This window comes from Numida meleagris, chromosome 6 (assembly GCF_002078875.1).
Source record: "Numida meleagris isolate 19003 breed g44 Domestic line chromosome 6, NumMel1.0, whole genome shotgun sequence".
NCBI lineage: Eukaryota > Metazoa > Chordata > Aves > Galliformes > Numididae > Numida > Numida meleagris.
In genome coordinates, this window is record NC_034414.1 from 28,740,533 (window position 1) to 28,762,656 (window position 22,124).

The 22,124-nt window shown below is 39.2% G+C and overlaps 1 protein-coding gene across 2 annotated transcripts in view; it reads left to right on the forward strand.

Annotated features, from left to right (window-relative positions):
• The window catches only part of DCAF5 (DDB1 and CUL4 associated factor 5), a 69,858-nt gene that overhangs the window by 43,109 nt on the left and 4,625 nt on the right, over positions 1–22,124 (forward strand). For both annotated transcript variants that reach the window (XM_021401430.1, XM_021401431.1), the window contains exons 7-8: positions 8,416–8,482; positions 17,993–18,120. In XM_021401430.1, coding sequence (XP_021257105.1) covers positions 8,416–8,482; positions 17,993–18,120 — 195 coding nt within the window. The remainder of the gene's footprint in view (positions 1–8,415; positions 8,483–17,992; positions 18,121–22,124) is intronic.

Sequence of the window (22,124 nt, forward strand, 5' to 3'; positions counted from 1 at the left end):
CAGTGATGCTTCTGTAAGCATTTAGAGCTGCCCCTGACAGAGTTGGCTGCTCCTGAGACTAAGGATTAGAGAGTGGGAATACAAAATTTTGGCTTTGGACTTTATGTACTAGAAGCAGTTTGTATTTCTCCACTCTCCTGTGTCATGGCTTTTCTTTTTTCAGTTCATGAGATAGGTATGCTTCGCACTGAGGAACAAAGCTACTGTTGTAAAATGCTTTTGGATGTACCTGCCTGCTTCTCAGGCCAAGATGGAAATCTCTTAAGCTCTTGTTTGTGCCAGTTTGAACCCTCTTGAACAAGTCTCCAGAAGTGCAGGTCACAAGCTGCTCCCCAGGCTTGCGTGAAAGAAGATGGTTGTTCTCAAAGCAAATGTGTTTCTTAACACCACTGTGCTATGAAAACTAGTTGTAAGGTGGATCTTTCATTGTGTCGGACACTGCACAAAGGATAGGATTCACGTCTCAGGATTTAACACAAAGAAGACGATAAAAGAAACATATGATTCGGAAAATCGTTTACTTACTAAAAAGCATAAGTTTTCTGAAACACGCTTCAGTAGTAATTTTCCCAGTTATTTCTCTTCCTACTTTTAGACTTTGTCATTGAGACAGCAACAAGAGATGAACCACCTGCACTGGTGGTGGCTGTTCTTTGTGTCACCCCACCCTACCCCTTGGTCACCCCACCTGGGGGAAGGAATTTCGTAGCAGAGGACAGCGAGAGCTTCTGAGACAAGAAGAGGAAGCTGCTCTGCTGGGCTGTAGTGTGAGGGGACGCACCAGGCAATGTGACATCGGAAGGAGAGATCCTGTGTGGTACTTAGGCTCTGCTGGCCCCTGCCTGAACCCTGTGCAAGCTGGCTAAAATAAAGCCCATGAATTGTACTGACCCAGGCCACTACTGTGTTACGAGTGCTGTAAGGGGTGTAGGTGGGAGCATACCTATTGAGGAGGGCAGCAGATAATCATCAGAACAGCTCTTCAAGCCGTACTCAGTAGGAACTATATACTGTAAGCTTAGATTCATCAGCATAAAGAAACAGCCTGACACAAAGATCAGGGCATAAGAAGAGACAGAAATATTTAGTCAACTGGGTTTTGTTTACTTCATTGCTTGAGGAAAGGAAAAATGCTGTACATCTGCTTTGTGGGAAATCTTTTTTTCTTTTACCTCTGGAATTGCCCATTGCAGACAAATTGCATTATCTTGCTGGTGTGTGTGTGTGTGTGTGTGTGCACATCTTGTTGCTTTTTGAATAGAAGAAAGTGTTTTTCCTTCTTCATAGAATCATTTAGGTTGGAAGAAACATTCAAGATCTTTAAGTCCGACCGTCAACCATGTATGTGTCCTTAACTTTTTTTTCCTGATCAGTGGGCACACTTAAAAACAGAAAGATGATTTAAAAATAAATCTCCGGACTTTTGGCTTCCAGAAAAATGCAGACTTAGCACTAAATTCTATTCAAATTGTGAATTAGATATCAATCATTTAAAAAAAAAAAAAAAAAAAGGATTCTAGTCCTTTTGAGATGTCAATACTGCTCTATGCATCTTTCTTATTTATAAGACTCTTCTGCCCAAGAAGAAGCTATATTTCAAAGAAAAAAAAAAGGATTATCTTCATCAAACTTTTTCATCTAAATGTGTAATGTGTAGTGAGTTCTTTATTTCTGTTTGAGATCTGTAATACATGTACACATGATTATATGAGTTGGCCCTTTTTTTTTGTGTAGTTTGCTTTTTCATCCCCTTTGAAAGTCTCATGAGAAGTATATCATAGTGATTTCGTAGGCATTTGGTTTGGTTTAAGGATCAGTTTGTAACCTATTCTAGAGAACTTGATTTCTTTTTTTTTTTTTTTTTTGCCAAAGGAGGTTGTGGATGCCCCATCCCTGGAGACATTCAAGGCCAGGCTGGATGTGGCTCTGGGCAGCCTGGTCTGGTGGTTGGCAACCCTGCACACAGCAGGGGGATAAAAACTAGATGATTATTATGGTCCTTTTCAACCCAGGCCATTCTGTGATTCTATAATTTATTAGGGGTTTGGACTAGATGATCTCCAGAGGTCCCTTCCAATGCCTATGATTCTGTGAGTCTCCATTGGGGCTTCCTCTTGCTCTCAGTGGAGGTGTGACTATGGTACTGTCTTTTGCTCAGTGCCTGCTTACAAGATATCACCTGTGTGAATGTCTGTTTGTTTAAATAAGTTCATCATTCTAGGGCCTTTAGGTCTTCTATCAAAATTGAAACTGCCCCCAGTCTTTAAGGTTCTTAAAGTCAGATTGGTGCCTCAGAGCACAAAGTAGTACGAGTCCTGTTTCTTTAGGAAACCATTCTCCCTTGGAAAAAGTACTCCATTCTTATATTCTTCAAGTGCTGATTGCTATGAATTTTCATCTCCTGGATAAATAGTTAATGTTTTTTCAGACTTTGTGTCAAATCGGTGCACAGAGAATTTGTCCAAGTTATCTCTTACATTCAAGAGCAGTTAAAACTCAGCCTAGGAGACTTGCATCCCTGCAAGTACTATACTCCTGCAAGTACTGTAGGCAATATATGGAGGCCTGTACTTTCCGCTTCTTAAAGGGACTGTGCAAAGCACCGTCAGAACTCTTCAACTTTGGATGCCTCTGTACTTTTTCCTTAGCATGTGAACTTTGAAGTACTTAAAGACAATAGGGAACATCTCCCTAAAAGCCTGAGAAAAATTTTGTCTAATCTGGTATTTCATGCTGAAAGTTTTGTTGGCCCCATTGAGAAAGGGGTAGACATGCTCAAGTGAGTGAGAGTTGACATTTAGTCTCTTTCAGAGACTGACTTGTTGGTAAAATGGTGAGCAGCAGCATGGAATTAGAGTCTCTCAGACTTCTTGCTGTCTTTAGGATGAGTGACCCTAAGTTGGGCATCTGTAGACATATGGCTTTTTCAGTTTGGCATTTCCTGCTAGTTACTTAAAAATGTCGTTATCTTCTCTATACTGTTACCCATGGTCTCATTCATCCATATATAACGATATGGTGATTGCACATTTTTCTGTTGTGCATTTTAAGACAAGTTCTCCTAAGTTCTTCTTATTCTCTACTACATCAGTAAGCCCATTCCCAGAGATCCACTCATATTTTTGGAAAAATGATCCATGTCTCCTGGTCCATTGTGTAGGGCCAAAAGCTTAAAAATATCTCTGATGTTACTCACAAACAACGGAATTTTATGGAAACGGAAAACGTGGATGTTGCAAGGTATAGAATAAGGCTTGATTAAGATATAATTTTATTGAAATACTCCATATTCAGTAGTACTTGAGTAAATATAACCTGTGGGATTTTGAAAGCTTTCAGAACAGCAGTGGTAAGAATAAAAATAAATTCCCCAGAGCGCTAGTATTGCAAAATGCAATGCTAATGCTACTGTTAAGAGACTATAGCAACAACAGATTAGATCTCTGCTTATTTGTATCGACTGTTCTAATCTCCTTGGGGAAAGAGAAAACGAGATGTATTGCAGTGGAATGAGTAGGAGGCACTAGTCCAGCATAATACTGCCGGATTCCTGATGGTAGTTCATGTTAAGCATTTCATGTGTACATGAAGCTCAGAATGAATTTGTTCTTTCTCCACCAGCAGACTCTAACCACGCCTGAGAGTTTTCTTCCTTCTAAGGCAAACTTCTGAATCAGCAGCTTGTAGTCATCTGGAAGCCTTTTCCTGTCATTGTTACTAACAGCTAGAAATGGAAGCTGATTCATCTTAAAATAATAATAATAATAAATAATTATTAGCAACTGCTTTTCTTTCTAATCTTATGTTCATGTGAATATGCTGAATATGTCTTCTGAAGTCCTAGTCAGATACAGCAGCAAAAATGCAGACGGCGAAACAGGTGGTTTTAATATTGGTCTCTCCCCTCAGACATCTGAGCATCTGTACTCCTGGCTCAGTGTCTGGTCTGATGCAGAATTCAGTACAACACCAGTTTTCTGGGTTACCTTATGTCTAGAGTTTGTCTTTTGAGGGGAGAGTGGAGGAAGGGGAGTGCACCCTGTCTGTACATTTTCTCGTCTTTGTGAATGCACATACTTCTATCTCTTCTTAGCTTGCTACTGTAATTTGATTATCTGGGCTTTTGTTCTTGAAGCAGGTTAGCAGAAGGTACTCTCCTAGGAATTACTCTATGTACATCCCCTCAGGACCAAAAATCCTTGGACACAATTAAAGGGGAGTCTAAATGTATGCAGCATGATGTTCTTTCATCTACTCTACTCCAAAGCCCTCTTCCTTCCTTTTAAAAAAGTCTACTCCCTTCCCTCAGGATTTCAGCCTTATTAACAAGGGCTTGGTGTACTTCACAGCAGTTATTTCTTTGAATTCTCTGGTAGTATCGACTGACTTTGTAATTTCTCAATCCTTATCCTACAGCTCTCGACTTGTGTGGGAAAACTATTGACTTATTGGTAGACTAACACTGTATGCATGAAATAAAGATGATCATGTAAACGTCCTGATAATGACAGTCCGGCTGTGCTCTCCAGAAGCCTTGGATTCCTATTGTCTTGCGCAGATACCGCTCTTTAGAACTGATTTTCAAGTGTCGTGGCCATATCTGGGTTTAACAGCCTGAATGTCTGCTCTTGAAGCTACAGCTGGCACATTGCTCTTCAGACAGCTGTAGCCATGAAGTTGTGCTTCTGGCTGGCTCTTGGTCTCCAACTGAAAAGCCACATTGTGCTTCTGGGAGCTCAGTTCTATATTGTGAGAACAGCAGGAGAACATGCGCCCCAGTGGTATCCTTAACGTGATGGGAGAATGGAAAACCGTGCTTGCTGCTTCAACAGTGGCAGCATAGTAACAAAGATAACAAATTGTTGGACGTTTTGCAGAACATGGTGTTTCTGGGGATTACGAGCTGAGCTAATTGTTGAAATAAAACTTAAATTTATATAAAAACTTCACAATTGACAGTCTATAGTTTAAAACATCTATTTTGTATAGAAGTTTGTATCAGTTAATTCTGGCAATTACAGAGGGCTATCTTAATTGTACGGTTAGACACACAGCTACGTCTTCAGAAGTTGAGCTTTTTTCTTTAGTTAGACATAAATTGCAACACTGATGCTGTGTTCATTCATCCTCATTGCCTCCTAATGCACTTCAAAATATTTTGGCTGTATTTATATTTGGTTGTTGCAAATATTATTAAACTACAAGGGCATGACTAACTGAAGGACCTAGTGGTGCTTTTAACGGAAATAGTTCCTATCTACTTAGAGTTGGCTGTCTGAATGTGATCCTGGGCAGCCAGATCTAGGTGACCCTGCTTTTGAGCAGGGACATTGCAAAAGATGACCTTTGGAGGTCCCTGCCAATCTCAGCCATTTTGTGAATGTGTGAACTGTTTAAAATACTATGCCAATCTTTTTTTAATTAAACTCTTCAAATTGTACATACCAGCATTTATGCAAGTCCTTGTGCTGAACTACAGTTTATGTCTCTGTCTGCATGGCAAAGTTTGTCTTCCTGGTGGAGATTTCATGACGTTGTGATGTACTGTAAAATTTCCAGACAGGCATTTTCCTGACACTGCCTCTGTCCTCTGCAACCAAACCAAGAGAAAAAAACATCAAAACACGCCAAGATTTTAATTTTTTTTTTTTCACTGAATAAATTGCATCAGAAAAGAACTCAGGAAGCCACATTTCTTAAGCTGCATCTCAGGGCATGTGTTTTCGAAGTCAGATCAGCTTGCTCAGGGTGTTGTCTGGTTACATTTTGTATTTGCAAGGATGGAGATTCCCCTGCATTGCTGGGGAATTTGTCACGCTCCTGAATGTGTTGTTCCTTAGTGCTCAGCTGGAATTTCACTTGCTGCAACTTGTGACTGTAGCTTCCTAAACAGTCACTGTGCAGCCTTGAGGAGGGTCGTCCCTGACTGCTCTGTGTTTCTTTGGGCACTTGGAAGTTTGTTGGGGTCTGCTCTGTCTGTTCACTTTCTCATCTGGCCATGTTCCTTTACTTTTACATAAGGCCAGTTCCTTTACTTTTTCCTTGTAAGTTGTGTGTCCTCATAGCCTTAATGGCCCTCGCCCACTCTGTCCAATTTATTAGTGTTGCGCTTGTGTCCATTGGGTCCCCCTGATCCAATACTCAGATGTGTCTTCTCAAGGGACGGGTAAGGGGAATAATCACTTGTCTTGGCCTCCTGGTTACGCTCAAGATAATGCAGTTGAATTGCCATTAGTCCCCATTGCTGCAAGAGCATGCTCATCTTTTTTTCTCTAAAGAAAGACAATATATCCTTAGTCAGGAGTTTTGAATGGGCAGTGAGTGGTACGCCAGATTTCCTAGACGATTGGCCATTGAGTTTACAGGACATACAGCATTTTCATCTGCAAACAAAGGATACCCTCTCACTTCTGGGCTTGTCATTGTTAGGCTTGTTTGGGTTTTTTTTGCATAGAGTGGTAAATTGCTCTTATATTAAGGAGTTAGAACTGTTTTTTTAATACGCATTATAGTCACGAGATACTGGACATTTTAGAAGTTCTCATTTATCTTAACGTTTCCTAGGCAAAGTAGTCATTGCTTAAACTGCAACACTTTGGTAATAAATACCAATGGCTGGCAACATTGTCATAACTTTAAGCAAGACTGGTTTTTTTTTTTTTTTTTGTGAAGCGTTTTCTGTGTAACAGATCATGTGAGAGCTGCTTTCTTTCTGGTTGCTGGGAGGTTGCCTATGAGAGCCTTAATTTGTGTAGATCTGGCACAGGAGCTCAGCCTGCTGTGGTCTAACATTTACAAGCAGTCAAATGAAAGGGGAAGCATGTATTCCTGGCACCGCCAGGTCAGTTTGGCAGAGGTTAGCTGCCTAAGTGCTTGAACATGTTGACTTGCAGAAATTGCTTTTTTGGCTTGGAAAGGAAGGGTATATGAGTGATGCAGAACTAGTACACACAAGTTTTTAATGGGACTGGCGTTTGATCAGTGTTTCTTACCTGTCAGAAAATGAGCAGAATTGCATTCATAAATGCTTACTCACATCCTACATCTTTAAAAATTAAAGAGAGAAGAATGGTTGGATTGTGATACTTGGAGACCAGAGAAGGAACTTTAGTGACTGGTAATTGCGTTTTTTTTTTTTTGTGGCTGGAAACATCCAAACTCTGCGAGAATGTAATTAGCATTGCAAACAGAACATATGCAAATTTATATCAGATTTCTCCATGTTGGTATATATTTTTTGTTTATTTGTTTCTCAGTCCTATGTTATTCCAGGACTTCTCACTGCTTGATGATACTCTGCCTGATGAGTTTATGTATCCCTGGAGAGTGAGAGACAGAAACCAATTATATTTGAGCCAAACAAAACAAAATTTCTCTCTTATCAAAGATTAGAAAAAAGATAGTCTTGCTCCATTTGTTTCTTTTTTGACTTTCCCTCTATTCAAATTATTATAATAATAAAATAAAAAAAGTCATTTTGACTGCATTGATTAAGCAGAAGCTGCAAGTCCACCGAGGATGGTAGATTTACTCTCTCTGTACCAGTATAACTAGAATTGCTATCTGCCTGTGTTTCCATTATGTGTCATCTCATCTCTAATTTGGGATTTACAGTTCATTGGAAAAGAGATATTTGAGGACATGGCACAGTTTATGGCCTCTTTGAACTGAGGGGCATAAGCTTTTTTCCGTGTGAGATATCAACTGTTATTCCAGTGCATGTTTGTAGTAATTAAGTAGGGCTATTTCAGATTGAATGTTGCTTAAATCTTTTGTCCATCTCTTCAGAGTAACTGTAATCAGGAAAAAAATGATCAGTGTGATTCACATGTGTTCTTTTGGACTGTTTGAGACGTGGTAACAGTGTTCAGCTTTGGTTTTGTTCAGCGTTCAAGAATATCATCATCATTGACTGACCTTTGATGGTCTCTAGTAGACCGCCATGAGCCATCCGCATTGCGCTTGTGTGTGATGGCTCTCTTCTTAGGTACGTGCTTGAAGAAGTTCTCCTTTGTAGTTCAAGAGGTGAGGAAAAAAGGGCTAATGACTTTAACATTAAAAAAAGAAAGTCAAGTATGGCAAGCTACAAGATCCAAGCTTGATCTAGGGTTATATGCTTTAAAGCCAGTCATTATCTGTAGCCTGATTTAGTGAAGAAGCCACACTTTTGGGGCAGTAGGTGTTAGACATGCAAAGCACACTTTTGAACTTTGGTCCATTTACAAGCATGAAGCATTTTTCTGTTGCATTTTTCTGGATCCTTACCCCTATCTAAGGATAAGTTGATCAGTGAGGTCCAAAGAATGAGAAAATTGTCTTGTTTTGTTTCTTCTTGTGTTTGGAGAGCCCAGATCAAAAATAACTTAATTCAGGTGTTATCTTGTGGTAAACTGCTTTTATTTTTATTCTTAACAGTACATTCTTTCGGGCTCTGATGACTTCAATTTGTATATGTGGAGGATTCCTCCAGATCCAGAAGCAGGTAAGTTTTCTCATTTCAGAAATTTGGGTTTAGGTGGGGAGTGTGTCTGACATACTAGTCTGCATTTTGAAAAATTGCTGTTTTCACTGAGCCACTGATTCTAGAATTATTTGGATGAAACCTATAAGGGTAGTAATAGACAACGCTATGTGAATCTGTGATATAATAATTTTCTTTTTATTTCTGTTTTAATTTAACTATCACTTAAATCTTCTAGATGAGCTGATGAAGGGAAAGAGCTATGGCTGGAGGCAGATTCTCTTTTCTCCCTCCTGTCTACCGACTCTGCTGCTTCTATGCTGAACTGAGCTCACTGAAATACTTAGGATTTTGCTAAGAAATTTCTTCCCATGAAGAATCTTGCAGTAGAAAATACTTCTGGGTTTCTAGACTGCTCCTTACGGTTCCAATACATTGGCCTGTTTTCTACAGTGCACCCATCTTCTCCTTTTCCTTTCCACCCACCCCAAAACCCTCACACTGAATTCTAGTACAGAACAGTTATTCTCTTGGACTTCGAGGAGGAAGCTGTTGCTGGTAGAAATTACTGCTTTGGACCATTTTTGACCCTTCCCAAGATAGAGCACGCATGTTAAGAAAGTAACTGTAGCAAAATCTGTGTAAAAGAATAGGAGAGGGGATGTTGAGTAAAGAAAAGCAGCAGTGTGGGATGTAACAATAGTGTTGCAAATGCCACAGTCGGCCAATGCTTAATTTTATATCATCCAGGGATACTGTAGGGTGTGGCAGTACATCATCATCCATTATTATCTCGGGGCCATACAATGTCAGCATCTCTAAAATGTTCTTTTAGAATGGTGTTGTATTTTCGTTAAATCTCTAGGTAAATCTACTATTGTTTCTATTTTTAATGACTTTCACAATTCAAGTAGTACATTTAAGTGTTACTAAGGACAACCTAGTGTTATTTCATGATGCGAGGTACTCTAGCAATAGCAAGAGTACATTACAATCTGCCGTGAAGATGAAGTGAAAAGATCTTGTTTTGTTTTGAATGGCCATTCATCACTACTGTTTAATTGAAGTTAAGAGGATGATGAGCCTCTAAAAGGTTTGGTTACTGGTAGTTTTGAGTAAAATGCCATTTGAATCTTGGATTGGATGTTCAGTGAACATTGGTATTGCAGTCCAGAAGTTCTGAAGATGGTCCTGTTAAAAATGCCAATTCCTTGGCCTTGTGTCCTTTTTTTTATAGGTTTTATAGAAATTTCCCTCTGCTCAGCTTTTAATTTGTATGATTTTCTTTTTCTTTTACTAACTATGGAATTGTCTTCACTTTAAAACAAATGTTATGTACATTTAAAAGTTATTTATCGGTAAGTTTTCATTTGAGCACTGTAGAATTACATTTTATGCACGTTACTGTACTTTTCCTAACTGCATTTATAAAATTAAGATTTTTGTGTTTGTCTGGCTGTTAATGCTCCTGAATATTTTTTTTTCCCAGATAACTGCAGATGACAAACTTTCTAACTGGGATCTTTGCAGGAAGAGTGGTAGATAGAATTACTTCAAAGTAACGTCATGTGTGTTTCAGTCAGCTTTTTTGTTTCTGATTCTTGTAACTTGAGGAAGGGTGTTGTAAACTTGCAACATTTCAGTTACAAAATTGATTACTTAATGTCAATTGCCATCAGTTCTTGCTTAATAGATCAGAGGATCCTGTAGTAGGAACCTGCATGTCTTAGAGAACTGTTCAATTTACATGAGATTTATTGAAAGATTTTGAAAAGGCTCGTGAGCTTTGTTTTGATAGACACTACTTCAGTTTCTGTGGCAAATAACACATTGCCCATCCGAGTCACCTCTGATGTTCTTGTTGAAATTCTTCACTCAGCTCTTGAGGGATTGTGCCTGTTTTGATTGTAATGAAACATCCTCTTTAAAATCTGATCCTGTGGTTCATACTAGTTCATCTATAGAGCTTGTTCTGCTTCCTTCTTGGAAAAGAAGTCTTGCTATTGGGTCTGGTGACCTCAGAAACCTGCTTTAGAGGAACACTCCTTATTCTTGTGTTGTAGCTTAAAATAGGAACATATTTGGGTCTGTGATATGAAGGGGTGGAATGTGGTTTTTTTATTAAATATTTCACAAACTAGACAGGATGATATAACGTCCTGTTGGTCACTATTTTAAATAAAAATAGTGCCCTAACTGATTAATGTCTTCCCAGTTGAATTCAGACACTGTCTTGCTATAAATATTTATGGTACAACTCCCTAAAATTATATCATTTGTTAGTAAATAACTTATCTGCAAGCATAAATCTTTTTAGAGACTATGTCCTTAGGGAGAACTCTGAAACAGATAGCTTTGGTTATGTTCAGGTATAGCTACTACTTGCTATCTAAAAGTTAGCAATGTTACTAAAAAAAAAAGATAAGGAACAGAAAGAAACACACCAGTCAAACAACTGGAAGTTTATTTCATGTTGGAGGTGTCCAATTACTTGCTTTGTAAATTTGCCTGGAAAATTGAACAAATTCTGCTGTTTTTTTGCAAATAATTACGATTCAGAGATGTCCTACCAGTAGGCTGCTTTGAGTCATTCTGCCTCAGCTGGAGATTCCTCCAGTGGTTTTGTTCAGACTAGTTTTTTAAGGCAGGATTTATGTGGGAACTGGGGAGGAGAAAAAGATATTCCCTAAACTGCTTAGGATGCTCTTCTGTTGAAGAGCCTTGCTGAATGTCTCTCTCTACCAGTGTAGATTGTTTTAAACAGGCCAGGACTTCCAGTGCCAAAAAAGAGTTGCTTTTAAATCACCTTCTGTCCTTTCTTGAAAATAGAATACTTTGTTGGTTATTCCACTTCCTTCTCCATCCAGCTTTCCACTATTGCTTCAGAAGTAATTGCCAGTTGTTTGGTAAGTCTATTAGCCAACTTCCTCTTTAAAGCACTTATTCCATTTTCTTCAGAGGCAAAATTTCTAGCAAAATATGTATGTTGGTCTGGTAGAAGAAAAGCAGTCCTGAGTTTCCATGGCATTTATCTGACTTCAAGGCAAGTTAGAGGTGAGAAGTGACCTGCTCAGCAAGCCTGTTGAACAGCACAAACACTTCAGGCAGTATTAGAACATACTCCCATAAACGTGATCTCTTGGTAAAGAATCTCCGTTCAAGACAGAACCTGACATGTCTTGTGGAGTAATGGAGCGTTTGGTAGGGCTTTACATTTCTCACTCACTACTCTGAATCATCTTTGTAATTCAGGGCTTTTCTCTCTTGCTTTTGAAATACTCCTCTAAGATGCTGTGTGAGGTGCACGATATTTAGTTGTGACTGGAAAAAGGCAGCCTGCAGTCCTTCAATTTACATTGTCAGGCTCTTATCAGACTCTGCAAAAAATTTACTAAATCAGAACTGCAAACTGATTCAAAACCTCTTTTTAATTGTCTTTAACTGCAACTGCTTGCAAGAAAGGGCCCATCACTGGTACAGTTACTGAACTTTAAAGTAACTACAGTTACTTTCAGCAAAACTGATGCAATTTTTTCTTCCCTTTTTCTTGGTCATTGTAAATGCAGACTGCTCTTTAGATTGAAGAATTCAGAAACAGATCTTTTAATAACAGTTGAACAGGGTTGTCTCATTGGAGACAGCTTGTGGTTTCAGCTTCCTGAGCTGCAGGCTGGCAGATGAAAATGAATAATAAATGATTAGTTGCTTCATACTGTCTAGTTATTTTTGAGATTTTATGTATGTGCACACTTGAGGTCAGTTTTCTGACCCCACTCACAGGGTAACGTACCCTGGAAGCTTGGTCTTTTTGTTTGCTTTTGTGTGTGTCAGTAAAAATGTGTTTGTTTGAGAGTGGTGGTCTTGGGATCATTTTGCTTTTAGGACTGTAGTTTGTCTCTTCCTTCAGGTCAGTGCTGACAGCAGTGTGCTGTGGGGCATTTGTGCAGTGATTGCAGCAAGTCTGCAGTGGGGCAGGGCCACAGGAGTCATCTCTCTGGAAAGGGATCAGAGTGGAAAGGGTGTGCCAAGGTTCATTTCCATAGTAAATTTGTCTTTTGCTTTCATATTGTTGTTTGTGTCTACCAGCAACAGCAGTAGGACGGCTCATATAGATAAGGTATAGATACTGCAGATATTTAGCAACAACAAAAGAAGGGACAAAATAGATGTCAAAAAAATAGCCTCCACTACTACAGCTTTCCACGTATTCTTTAGATGTTTAAATGTGATTTTTTTTCTTTGGCTTTTGGAGGCTCTATAGAGGTCTGAGATCACCACAGGGTTGGCTCGAGGCCTAGTTGACATGCAGTAGGGATTGTCTGGAAGGGCAGGTTGCCTGAGGCAGCTGCTGACACCAACCTACCACTCCATGCGCTTACACTGATCCTTTCACCTGGCCTGGGCGGTGGTGGGAAGGTGATAAAGGAGACAGCCTGGAGCTGATGTTGGAGCTGCTTTCTCATGGAGACGCTGCCTTTTGCTTTCTCCAGGAGCAACAGGAGTGCTAAGCCAGACTCCCCTGGTGCCCTCCCCAAAGCCATCGCTTACATTGCTGAGAGGAGACAGGTTCTTGGCTAGACCTTGTTGTTCTCACCCTGTCTTTGGTGTGACCAAAGCCAGTTCTGCCTGTGCTGCTGAGAAATCTCGAGTTTGCTCTGGCTGCTTCCACAGCTGGAATCAGGTTCCTGGTCCTGCTAGAGGGAACATTTCAGGGACCTGTGCTTTCACAGCAGCAGTATTTGCGTTTAAGCTTCTCTACAGATAGTTCTCTGAGGAGCAAAGCCATCTGCTGGCATGGCTGTACAAAACAAACGGGGGTGTGTGAGTGACCAGAGACTTTGTAAGGGGTCTGAACATAATCTGCTGCCCCAAAGGCAGAGGTCTTGTACACTGTGAATATTTGTTTGCTTGACTGGTGAAAGAACATGAAGCAATGTCAAAGTTCTTCAGCATGCAGCAGTGCTGTTGCTCTCTCCCACGAGCACATCGTGACCTCATAGGATTCAAATGTGGGGTTGTGGCCTATGGTCTAAATGTGTCCTGTATGTTATTAATGAAAACCAAATTATTTTTAAGTTAGATTTTTATCGCAGTGCCAAGTACTACAGTCAGATGGTATGCTATGGCACACTGGCAGCAGCTGTAGATATCTGGTTCTTCTCAGGAGCTTTCAGCACTTTGAGTAATTCACAAGGCGTCTATGAAGTTATGCGTTACTTTATGGAGCATCTTTCTACCTTATATGAACAACCAGCAGGGCTGCTTTTGCAGTGTCCTAGATAGAAAGGACTTCTTTTTAATGAGGTCATTTAATTCCTCTGTTACAATGAGCATTGTTCCTTATCCTAGGAAATTCTCCAGTTCTTTGAATTTTTAAAAAATATTTGTAACATTGCAGCTTCCATTACTTTAAAGACTGTTTCACCTTCTTACAGGATTTCTGCACTAGGGCGCTCTTCGTAATAATCACTTCCCTCTTTTCCTTATTCTCCAAATAATTCATTCAGTTGTTTGTTTGGTTTAAATACTGCTAAACGTTGTGAAACTTACACGTGGGAAGTCAGATTGCTGCCCACATAGCTTGCTCTCGCTTTTGTTTTACTAGTGTGTACTTGTTGTTTGTTTTTAATCTGTTGGTGCGTACCATCAAGCATGTTTTCAATTTCTGAAACAACAGCTTATTTTCATAAATAGGCAAAGTTGCATAATTATTAGGGTTTCATTAGCATAAAATGTAAAATGCAAAGTAATAAAGCAAGCCATTATGTAATCCCTTTGATAACTTAGAAGATATACATTACTTTCAAAGCATTGTAATATAGTTTCCTTCTGTCTGTATTGTAGCATGTAGATATGCCGTTGTGTTACCATGGAATTCTTGTTGAATGTGTGTAGAAAAACTAACTTTTAAAAGTGTACATTTAAGGATGTACACTTCAAATTTAAACTTTAACATTTGATCCAGCTTGCCAGATAGAATAGTAAGATATTATTTAGGGAACTTTTTGAGATTTTACATTGCTCCTCTTCAGAGCACCTGTTTGTAGGATGTATGTAAAGAGGGATTTTCTTGACATTTCACTTTGGGAATCACATAAAAGAAAAACAAAAAAAACATTGACAAGTATGGCTAGAACACTAACTAGTCAGAACTGTCTTTAAGCATAGCAATTTTTGGAAGGTATTCCAAGACCAGCTACTGTATCTCCATTCCTGCTTCCAGTGGTTAGGGAGTTAGAAACATCCTAAAATCTGCAGGCATAATCAGCTTGTGGAGAATTTTAAAATAAGTAAATTGTTTAACAATAACATATGTCAGCTATATCTATGACTGCTGTATAAATACTGCATATACAAATGCATGACTATCTAAGAATATAAAAGCTGTCAAGCTAACCCAGTTGCAGGACCTGTGCTTGCCACTGAATTCAAAAACCAGCCCTTGCCTCACCCCCAACGAACTTCAAAAACAGAATTTGAGTTTTGTTGGGTTAACAGAGGTGAAACCAGGCAAATGAAAATACCATTTTCAGTGAAGACAGCAACATCAATTTGATTGTTGCTGTTCTGGTTACTGCATCGCTAGCCAGCTTGATTCACATGATGGTTTGACCATTACATGCTACTCATCATAGTGTTTCTTGAAAGCAGTTGAGATGTTGCTTTGGAGTATGGATAGACAGGAGTATCTGAACTAATACTCTCAGAAATATGGCTTGCATTTTGGGTGGTTGTGTGTGGAGCCGGGAGTTGGACTCGATGATCCTTATGGGTCTTTTCCAGCTCTAAATGTGGTACGATATTAGAATGGAAGATGGCATCAGGAATTTGAGTGGCCAGCCTCAACTTAATGTTGATGCATTTTATTTTACTTTTTATTAATATATATATATATATTTTACCAGCAGACGTAAGCAGACTGGGCTCATGCTGTGAGATAGCTAGAAGCTGTACGGCTGCAGCTAAGTCTCTGCTGAGCCTGGACTCTTGAGAGACCAGGTGCATTCCAGACAAGTTTGAACACGAGCTTGTCTGCCACATAGATACTCATGTAGTAGGATATCAGCTTCGCTGAGCTACTGTAATATGAAAGGACCACTGAGTGGATAAAGAAGAAGGCTTTGTATTAAGCACTGATTTAGAGATATCACTGGAGTGTGTAGGGGTTGGTAGACTAAAATTGCATCAGGAAAGAGAGTTCTCCAAAATGAGGTTCTGGGGCAGTCTCTCACATTCAACACAAAGATTACTGGGGCATTACTGGAGTCGGTGCTTTTTATTTTAAATGACTGAAACCTTTCTTAGTACTGGAAAAAGCAGACTGCTAAGCTTTGTGTTTCCACTAATCAGAAAGTTCATGGGGACCTTTCCTGTAATTGGCAGTTAGTTGTTTTAAGGGGCTTTGTGGAGAAGTTCAATCCTTTAAGTTCACTCTAAAAGAAGTGAAGCATGTTCTAGGACTGTGTCTCCTCTGATTTTACTATTACCAGCTTGAAAGGAATCATCTTTAATTTAGGGAACTTCAGTATGAAAAACAGAAAGCTTTGGAGTTCATTCAAACTGACTGAATTTGAAAAAGGCCCAGGGAGAGCTGTGTTCTAGACATGGTATGCTGTGTACTCTTTATCCAGTGCTCTTGGTGAATTTATAAACATTTGAAGTTTCAGAAGACAGTTCTGACATGAAATAACTGCTAACGCTGTCCTACTAGGTAAATAATCATGGATTAATTCACACTGCTTGATGGTTCCACAAGAGGCCAATGACGAACTTAAAAATGCAGCCCAAGTGCCCTAAATTTGTAATTCATATCTGTTATAATTCTTTCTTTGCTCATTGTTCCTCTAACTTCTAACTTTTCTGTGTTTCATTGGGCGTATTTGTTATTTTCTACTGAATTCAGGCAGCTAGAGTCTATGGTTGATTAAAACTTATTTTCAGCATTACTTACAGACTTGGAAACATTTCCTAAGCAAATTGTCTCTTCAGTCCCGAGGCCCTCTTTCCTGGAACGTTTGTCTGCTAGGTCAAGATAAACACATTGAGAACTGGACTTGATGTAACTATGTACAGTTGGCTTGATAGTTGCAATTAGATTGACAACTATGATTTGGCTGGAAAGAATGCTGTGGGAGTAGGGCAACTTGCCATCAGTCACAAATGTGGTCGTGAACGTCTGTTGGGGTGAGCGGAATGAAAGGTTGGGAGGAATCTGAAGGAAAGGAAAAGAAAATCAGAAGAGCCGAATCTGACATTGAATGAGCTATTTCAGGTAGCTCAGTCTCAAGGCAATTCTGGTGAATGCATCTTGAAGGTAACTGGAATGATCTTCTCCCTTTCAAATTAGTTGAATTTTAAATCAGCCTTAATTTTGTAGATAATTATGAGGTTTTATTTGTTCGTTTTGTTCTTGACTTGGTCATCATCTCTCCATCTCTCTTTCTTTTTCAGGTAGGTTATCTTTCTGTCTCAAAGTGCTATGATACTGCAGTTTGGTCTGCAATAAATGATCTGAGCAAATCGATCTTTGCAGCTTTTGGAAAGTTTTCTGTTGCAGGCAGATCTGAGATTATTAGGCATTGGATGACTCATTTCTGAATCCTTATCACAGTTTGTGCACTTCAGTCTGATATTTAGAGTGTAGTTATGAGTGGAAGGTATGGAGTACTTCTAAGAGGAAAGGAGGAGCTGGAAAGCTTGCAAGCTGCAGTTCTTTGTCATTTATGTAACCTAACAAATAGAAGGTGATACAGGAACTTTTTAATCTATTCTGTCTTGCTATTATACTTCAGTGATAAAGCAAGCTTTGCTTCAGGAAGCTTGTAGGAGAACTCTGCCTTTCAGAAGACAGGTTGTTCGATATTGGATTTAGGGCTCAAACCAGCAGCTATTTCAGCTGAAAAGATCTCCTTCTGAGGACAGAGGAGAGCAAAAAACTTAAAGCATCCTGGTAGGCTGGTAGTCCTAAAATTGACTCCCCTAAATTCTTATCCATTGAACTAGATTCAATTATGACAACAATGAATTGCTAATATTAAAAAAAAAAAACAACAAAAAAAAAAAACAAACAACAATGAATTGCTAATATTAAAAAAAAAAAACAACAAAAAAAAAAAACAAAAAAAAAACAGCTATTAAAAAGTAAACTTCTTTATTTGTCTCTGCTTCGCATTCACAAATTGAGTAGTGTCATGCCTTAGACAGTATGGTTTCACTGGTGATTTCATAAAGTATGTATGTTGTTCTTACTCACACACTTGTCATGTTGGGTTAAAAACCTTCCTTGTTTGTATAGATGGTTGAATTAAAGCTAACTTCCAAGTCCTAATTTACAGGAAGGATGCCTTTCATCAAACTTGCAGCTTTTCATAGAGGCATTACTCATACAATTGGAATTCTGCAGCCAGCGCATGCCTTAAGTATTGCAGAAAGCTGAAGCACGTTGTCAAATATAATGACTTTATATGATTATAAATGAAGGCAATATGGAAATGTAATTATTAATTTCAGTTGTTTTTGTATTTCCCCTAGGTGGCATTGGCAGGGTTGTCAATGGTGCCTTTATGGTATTGAAAGGTCATCGGTCAATTGTAAACCAAGTCCGCTTTAATCCTCACACTTACATGATCTGTTCTTCTGGCGTTGAAAAGATTATAAAGGTAAGATTAATTGTCAGAAAACATGTTCTTGTAGTGATTCAGGAAGGAGTGTTTTGTTTTGCTCAAATCCTTCAGATAATTCTTTTCCCCACCCACTCTGTCTTCTCGTTGTATTCTTTTCTAAGATGGTGTGTCTCATTGCCTGGATAATGCAAATGTTTTACTGGGTATTTCAACTTTAAACTCCATTTCAGTTTTCAAAGGTTTTATAGGTAAGGGGTAAGATCAGGATTTCATGAGTTTGTACCTCAAAAAAGAAATTATTTTTCCCAGCTTTGTTCTTTGTTGCTGAAGTACTATAGAAACTTAGAGTTTGGTCACAGCCAAAATATGTGATCTTTTAAGACTTCTGATACTGTGGGTGAAAAATTTAATACATTCTCTCTGAATGGTATTGTTGAGCCTTAGCGTAGCCTGACCTAAACTTGGTCCAAATACTGCTTCAGGGACCCTTCTGTAGGTTTTCTGCGCACCTCTGCATTAGATCACTCCACCATAAAGTTCTGGGCCTTCCAGAGACTGTGTGTTCTGTGAATTATATAACAATTCATTGTATTTTTAATACATAAACTTGTCTTGTTATGTGAAATGCAAAGAGATGGCAAAGTTTGTTAGGCTCTGGATTTTAATTCTTTCCTTAAAGAAAGCTAATGTTGTGGGAACAAAGCAGAATTTTTTTTTTTCAAATTTTTAACAGTAGAGGTTGAAGGTGGAGAGGCAGGGGATTATGATACACTAATGCACTTTGCATTCTGCTGCTATAGAGATTATGCTATAGAAATTATTATATAAACTATTTGTCTGTAAGCGAGAGGAAAGAAATCGGAATGATTAATTTTTAAGTAGGATGATGAAAACTAATGCTGCTTCTACACATTTGTCGAGTGTTTTCATAAAGGTCTTTCCTGCGTATGACTATAAAAGAGATGCTTTAGGCAGCTTCAAGTTGACTGAATGAACTTGTCCTGAGAAGGAACATTTTAATAGTCTGCAACATACAGACCAGAACTGGCCCTAATTCTTTGGCACCACGGCCAGATGCCCACTACACCACTTGCTTTACAGCCTTTGGTATCTGATCCTAGTTCAACTTCTCTGTCTTCTGCTGGTTCTTTAGTCTGCTTTTCTACGTTTTCCTTCATCTGTCCCTCTGACAGGTTTGTATGCAAATGTCTTGATCATAAATCTATCAAATACAAGCTCTGAACAAAAGTGCATTGAATAAATGTTGCCGCTCGCTGACCTTCCAATTTCCAAGTAGCCAGTCTGCCACTGTTTAAAAGCAGTTTGGCCAGAGGAATTTATTTGCTTTGGGAACCTGATTTGTGCAGTCTGAAGCCTTTCTTTTGGATTTTTAGATCTGCTGACCTTTTGCCCTATGAATCCTTCCTGCATGAGTGTGCTTAGACTGTTGGATTAGCATTGGTATAAACATCCCCTGTGCTGCTTTTGTGTACTTCTGCCAGGGTTTTGTTTTTGGTGTTTTGTTTTTTTTTTTTTTTGGCTTTGTTTTGTTTTTTTTTTTTTTTTTTTTGCCTAGAGATTAAAAGGCTAGTTCGATTGAGGATCCCATCACACGTTGTGTAACTCTTTCAAAGACATCTCTGCTTGAATGCCTCCTTAAAAGGGAATGCCTGTTCTGTCACAGTATGAGCAATGAAACGTGTGGCTGCTTTGAGTAACTCAATTCCTTGGACAGTGTAAACTGGAGAAAAATCAAGGGGAAGGAATATGAAGTTTGACAGAGCCAGAACTTTTTACCCTTTGTTGTACGTTGTGCCTTCTTTGGTGGTCAGATTGTTTTAAGGCTCCTGTCTCGTCTGATCTGCATGACTTTACTGCTTACAGTGTCATCTTAGCGAACAACAGAGTGACCAGGTGCTGGTGGTTTCTTCTTCATTCTAGCTCCTTCTGTGAATAGGTTGGAGGATAGTATCAGCCACTAGCAGTAGGGAAAATCTAGGTCACCTAATCTAGGTGTTCCTGCTCTGGCAGGGGCATTGGACTAGATGATCTTTTGAGGTCCTTTCCAATCCCTGACATTCTGTGATTCTGTGAAAAACAGGAAAAATGGCACCAGCAATTCTGAGAGACTGTTGGGTCTGCCTAGCGCAATGATGCAGGAGCAGCCTGAGGAGGAGGACCTTGAGGGAGCAGAGGAAAATGTGACTGCAAAATGTGGATGGTTTGAGGAGTGAGGGAGCAAGAAGAACGCCTGAGAGGGGCAATAAATGAGTAAAGGTGGTGGTGACTGTCAGGAAGGTGAAGGAAGCGACAAAGTGAACACCTGAGAAAGACAAGTAGGCAACCAGTGGAACAAGTCTACTGCAACCAGTGCTGTTTACTGCATTGAAAACAGCTGAGCACACAAGTGCTTCCTGGGTATGGTTGTCTTTCCCACACACAGATGCTTGAAGTGCTTGCCTGGAGAAGTGGAGAAGACGAGAGGAAGAGCCATAAATAAAAACTGCAGCTACTATTTCTTTGTTTTAATCAGCTCCTTCAGAAGTGTCTGTCCCTCAGGTGTCTTCTAAAAATCTCTCTGGAATTAAATCGTAAGAGAGCTTCATAGTGATTGTCTGATATTCCATTCCCTCTGTTGTAGCAATTGTGATGCATTAGAATGTGGATGCAAGTGGTTGGTTTGTCTGAGCCCTTAATTTTTAGACTAGCTGGCCTAATTTTAGTACTTGTAGAAGCAAAGAACTGTTAGCACCAGCATCAAGGCATGATACAGACAAGCCATTCAATAATGCTGTGTGCTTCTGCCAACACGCTTGCTATTTTAATGCTGATTGCAAATGAAATACAGATTCATCTCAGGCCTAGCCTCACTGAAATTGATAGTATTCACAAGAATGATTTTGACCTATTTGGTAATGTTTTTTACTTTATTTTAACTTTGTGTTAAGGCACCTGCAGGAATATAATTAACTCAGTAGCTTAGGATTTGATTTCTGCTAGTAATGAGAACACAATGGTTAATTTGGAGTGTGTATATGCTCAAATGATGCTTTAGAAACCTAAAATGAGATTCAGAAGCTCGTTAATAAAGGAGAATTAAGCCCTGACTCCAGATGCATGCTGGACACATCTACCCAGCTGAATTGTTTGTTGCCCTCCATTTCAGAGACTTGAACCTCCAAAACACAGTATGAGAAAGCACAGCTGTGTACTAAAATTAACACCTTTCAGCAAGCATTTACCACTATGGCTAAGCAACACAAAATAGAAAAAAAAATCTTTTTCCTCAGTTAGGTGTAAGACATTGGGATGTGCTGGCACGAAAATGAATTTCATTACAGGAGGAATAAATGAGGCATTCCCTGTAATGTGTGGGGCTTAGAGGAGGGCCACAGAGAGCTATGCAGTTAGAAGGCAATTCCAGAAAAGATAAAATGGATAAAGCTATAAGAATTTTAAGCAATAAATACTGTTTTGTGTTGGAAACGGAATACTTTGTAACGGTAGTTTTGAGGACAACTGTTATAGGACCCATTTGTTTAACAATCATCAGTGTGTCAGAGATAGCAAAGTCTATTTGCCCTTGTTGCTATGGTGACAGATGAATGTCACTGTTGCTAACTGCCTTTGCCTAATCAGATAATCTAATATGGTTGGCTTTAATTATTCTCAGGCTAACAGCATAACTACTTCTTTTAAAATTTGGGGTTTTGCCACCATGGAATACAAGAAATTAAAAGATGCTTTGTGAAGCATCTCTGCCAAAGTAGAGAACTAGTTTTGTACTCTCTGTTTCTGTTATCGTTTCTATTTTTATATCTGTACTTGGGGCATCAGTGACTAATGTTCAGCTCCTTAATCCTCTGACAAGGGAAGAACTTCTTGATAGATAGTTGCTTCAGTGGGATGATCTGCCAGCTTATTTTCTCTGACTTCCTCACATTCTTCCCTCATGTGGCATCAGTCAGAGGATAAGAAAAAGGTAGATGTGTTCCACTTACAAAGAAGCCCATTTCAGGTGCCACAGGGATTGCTCTGGA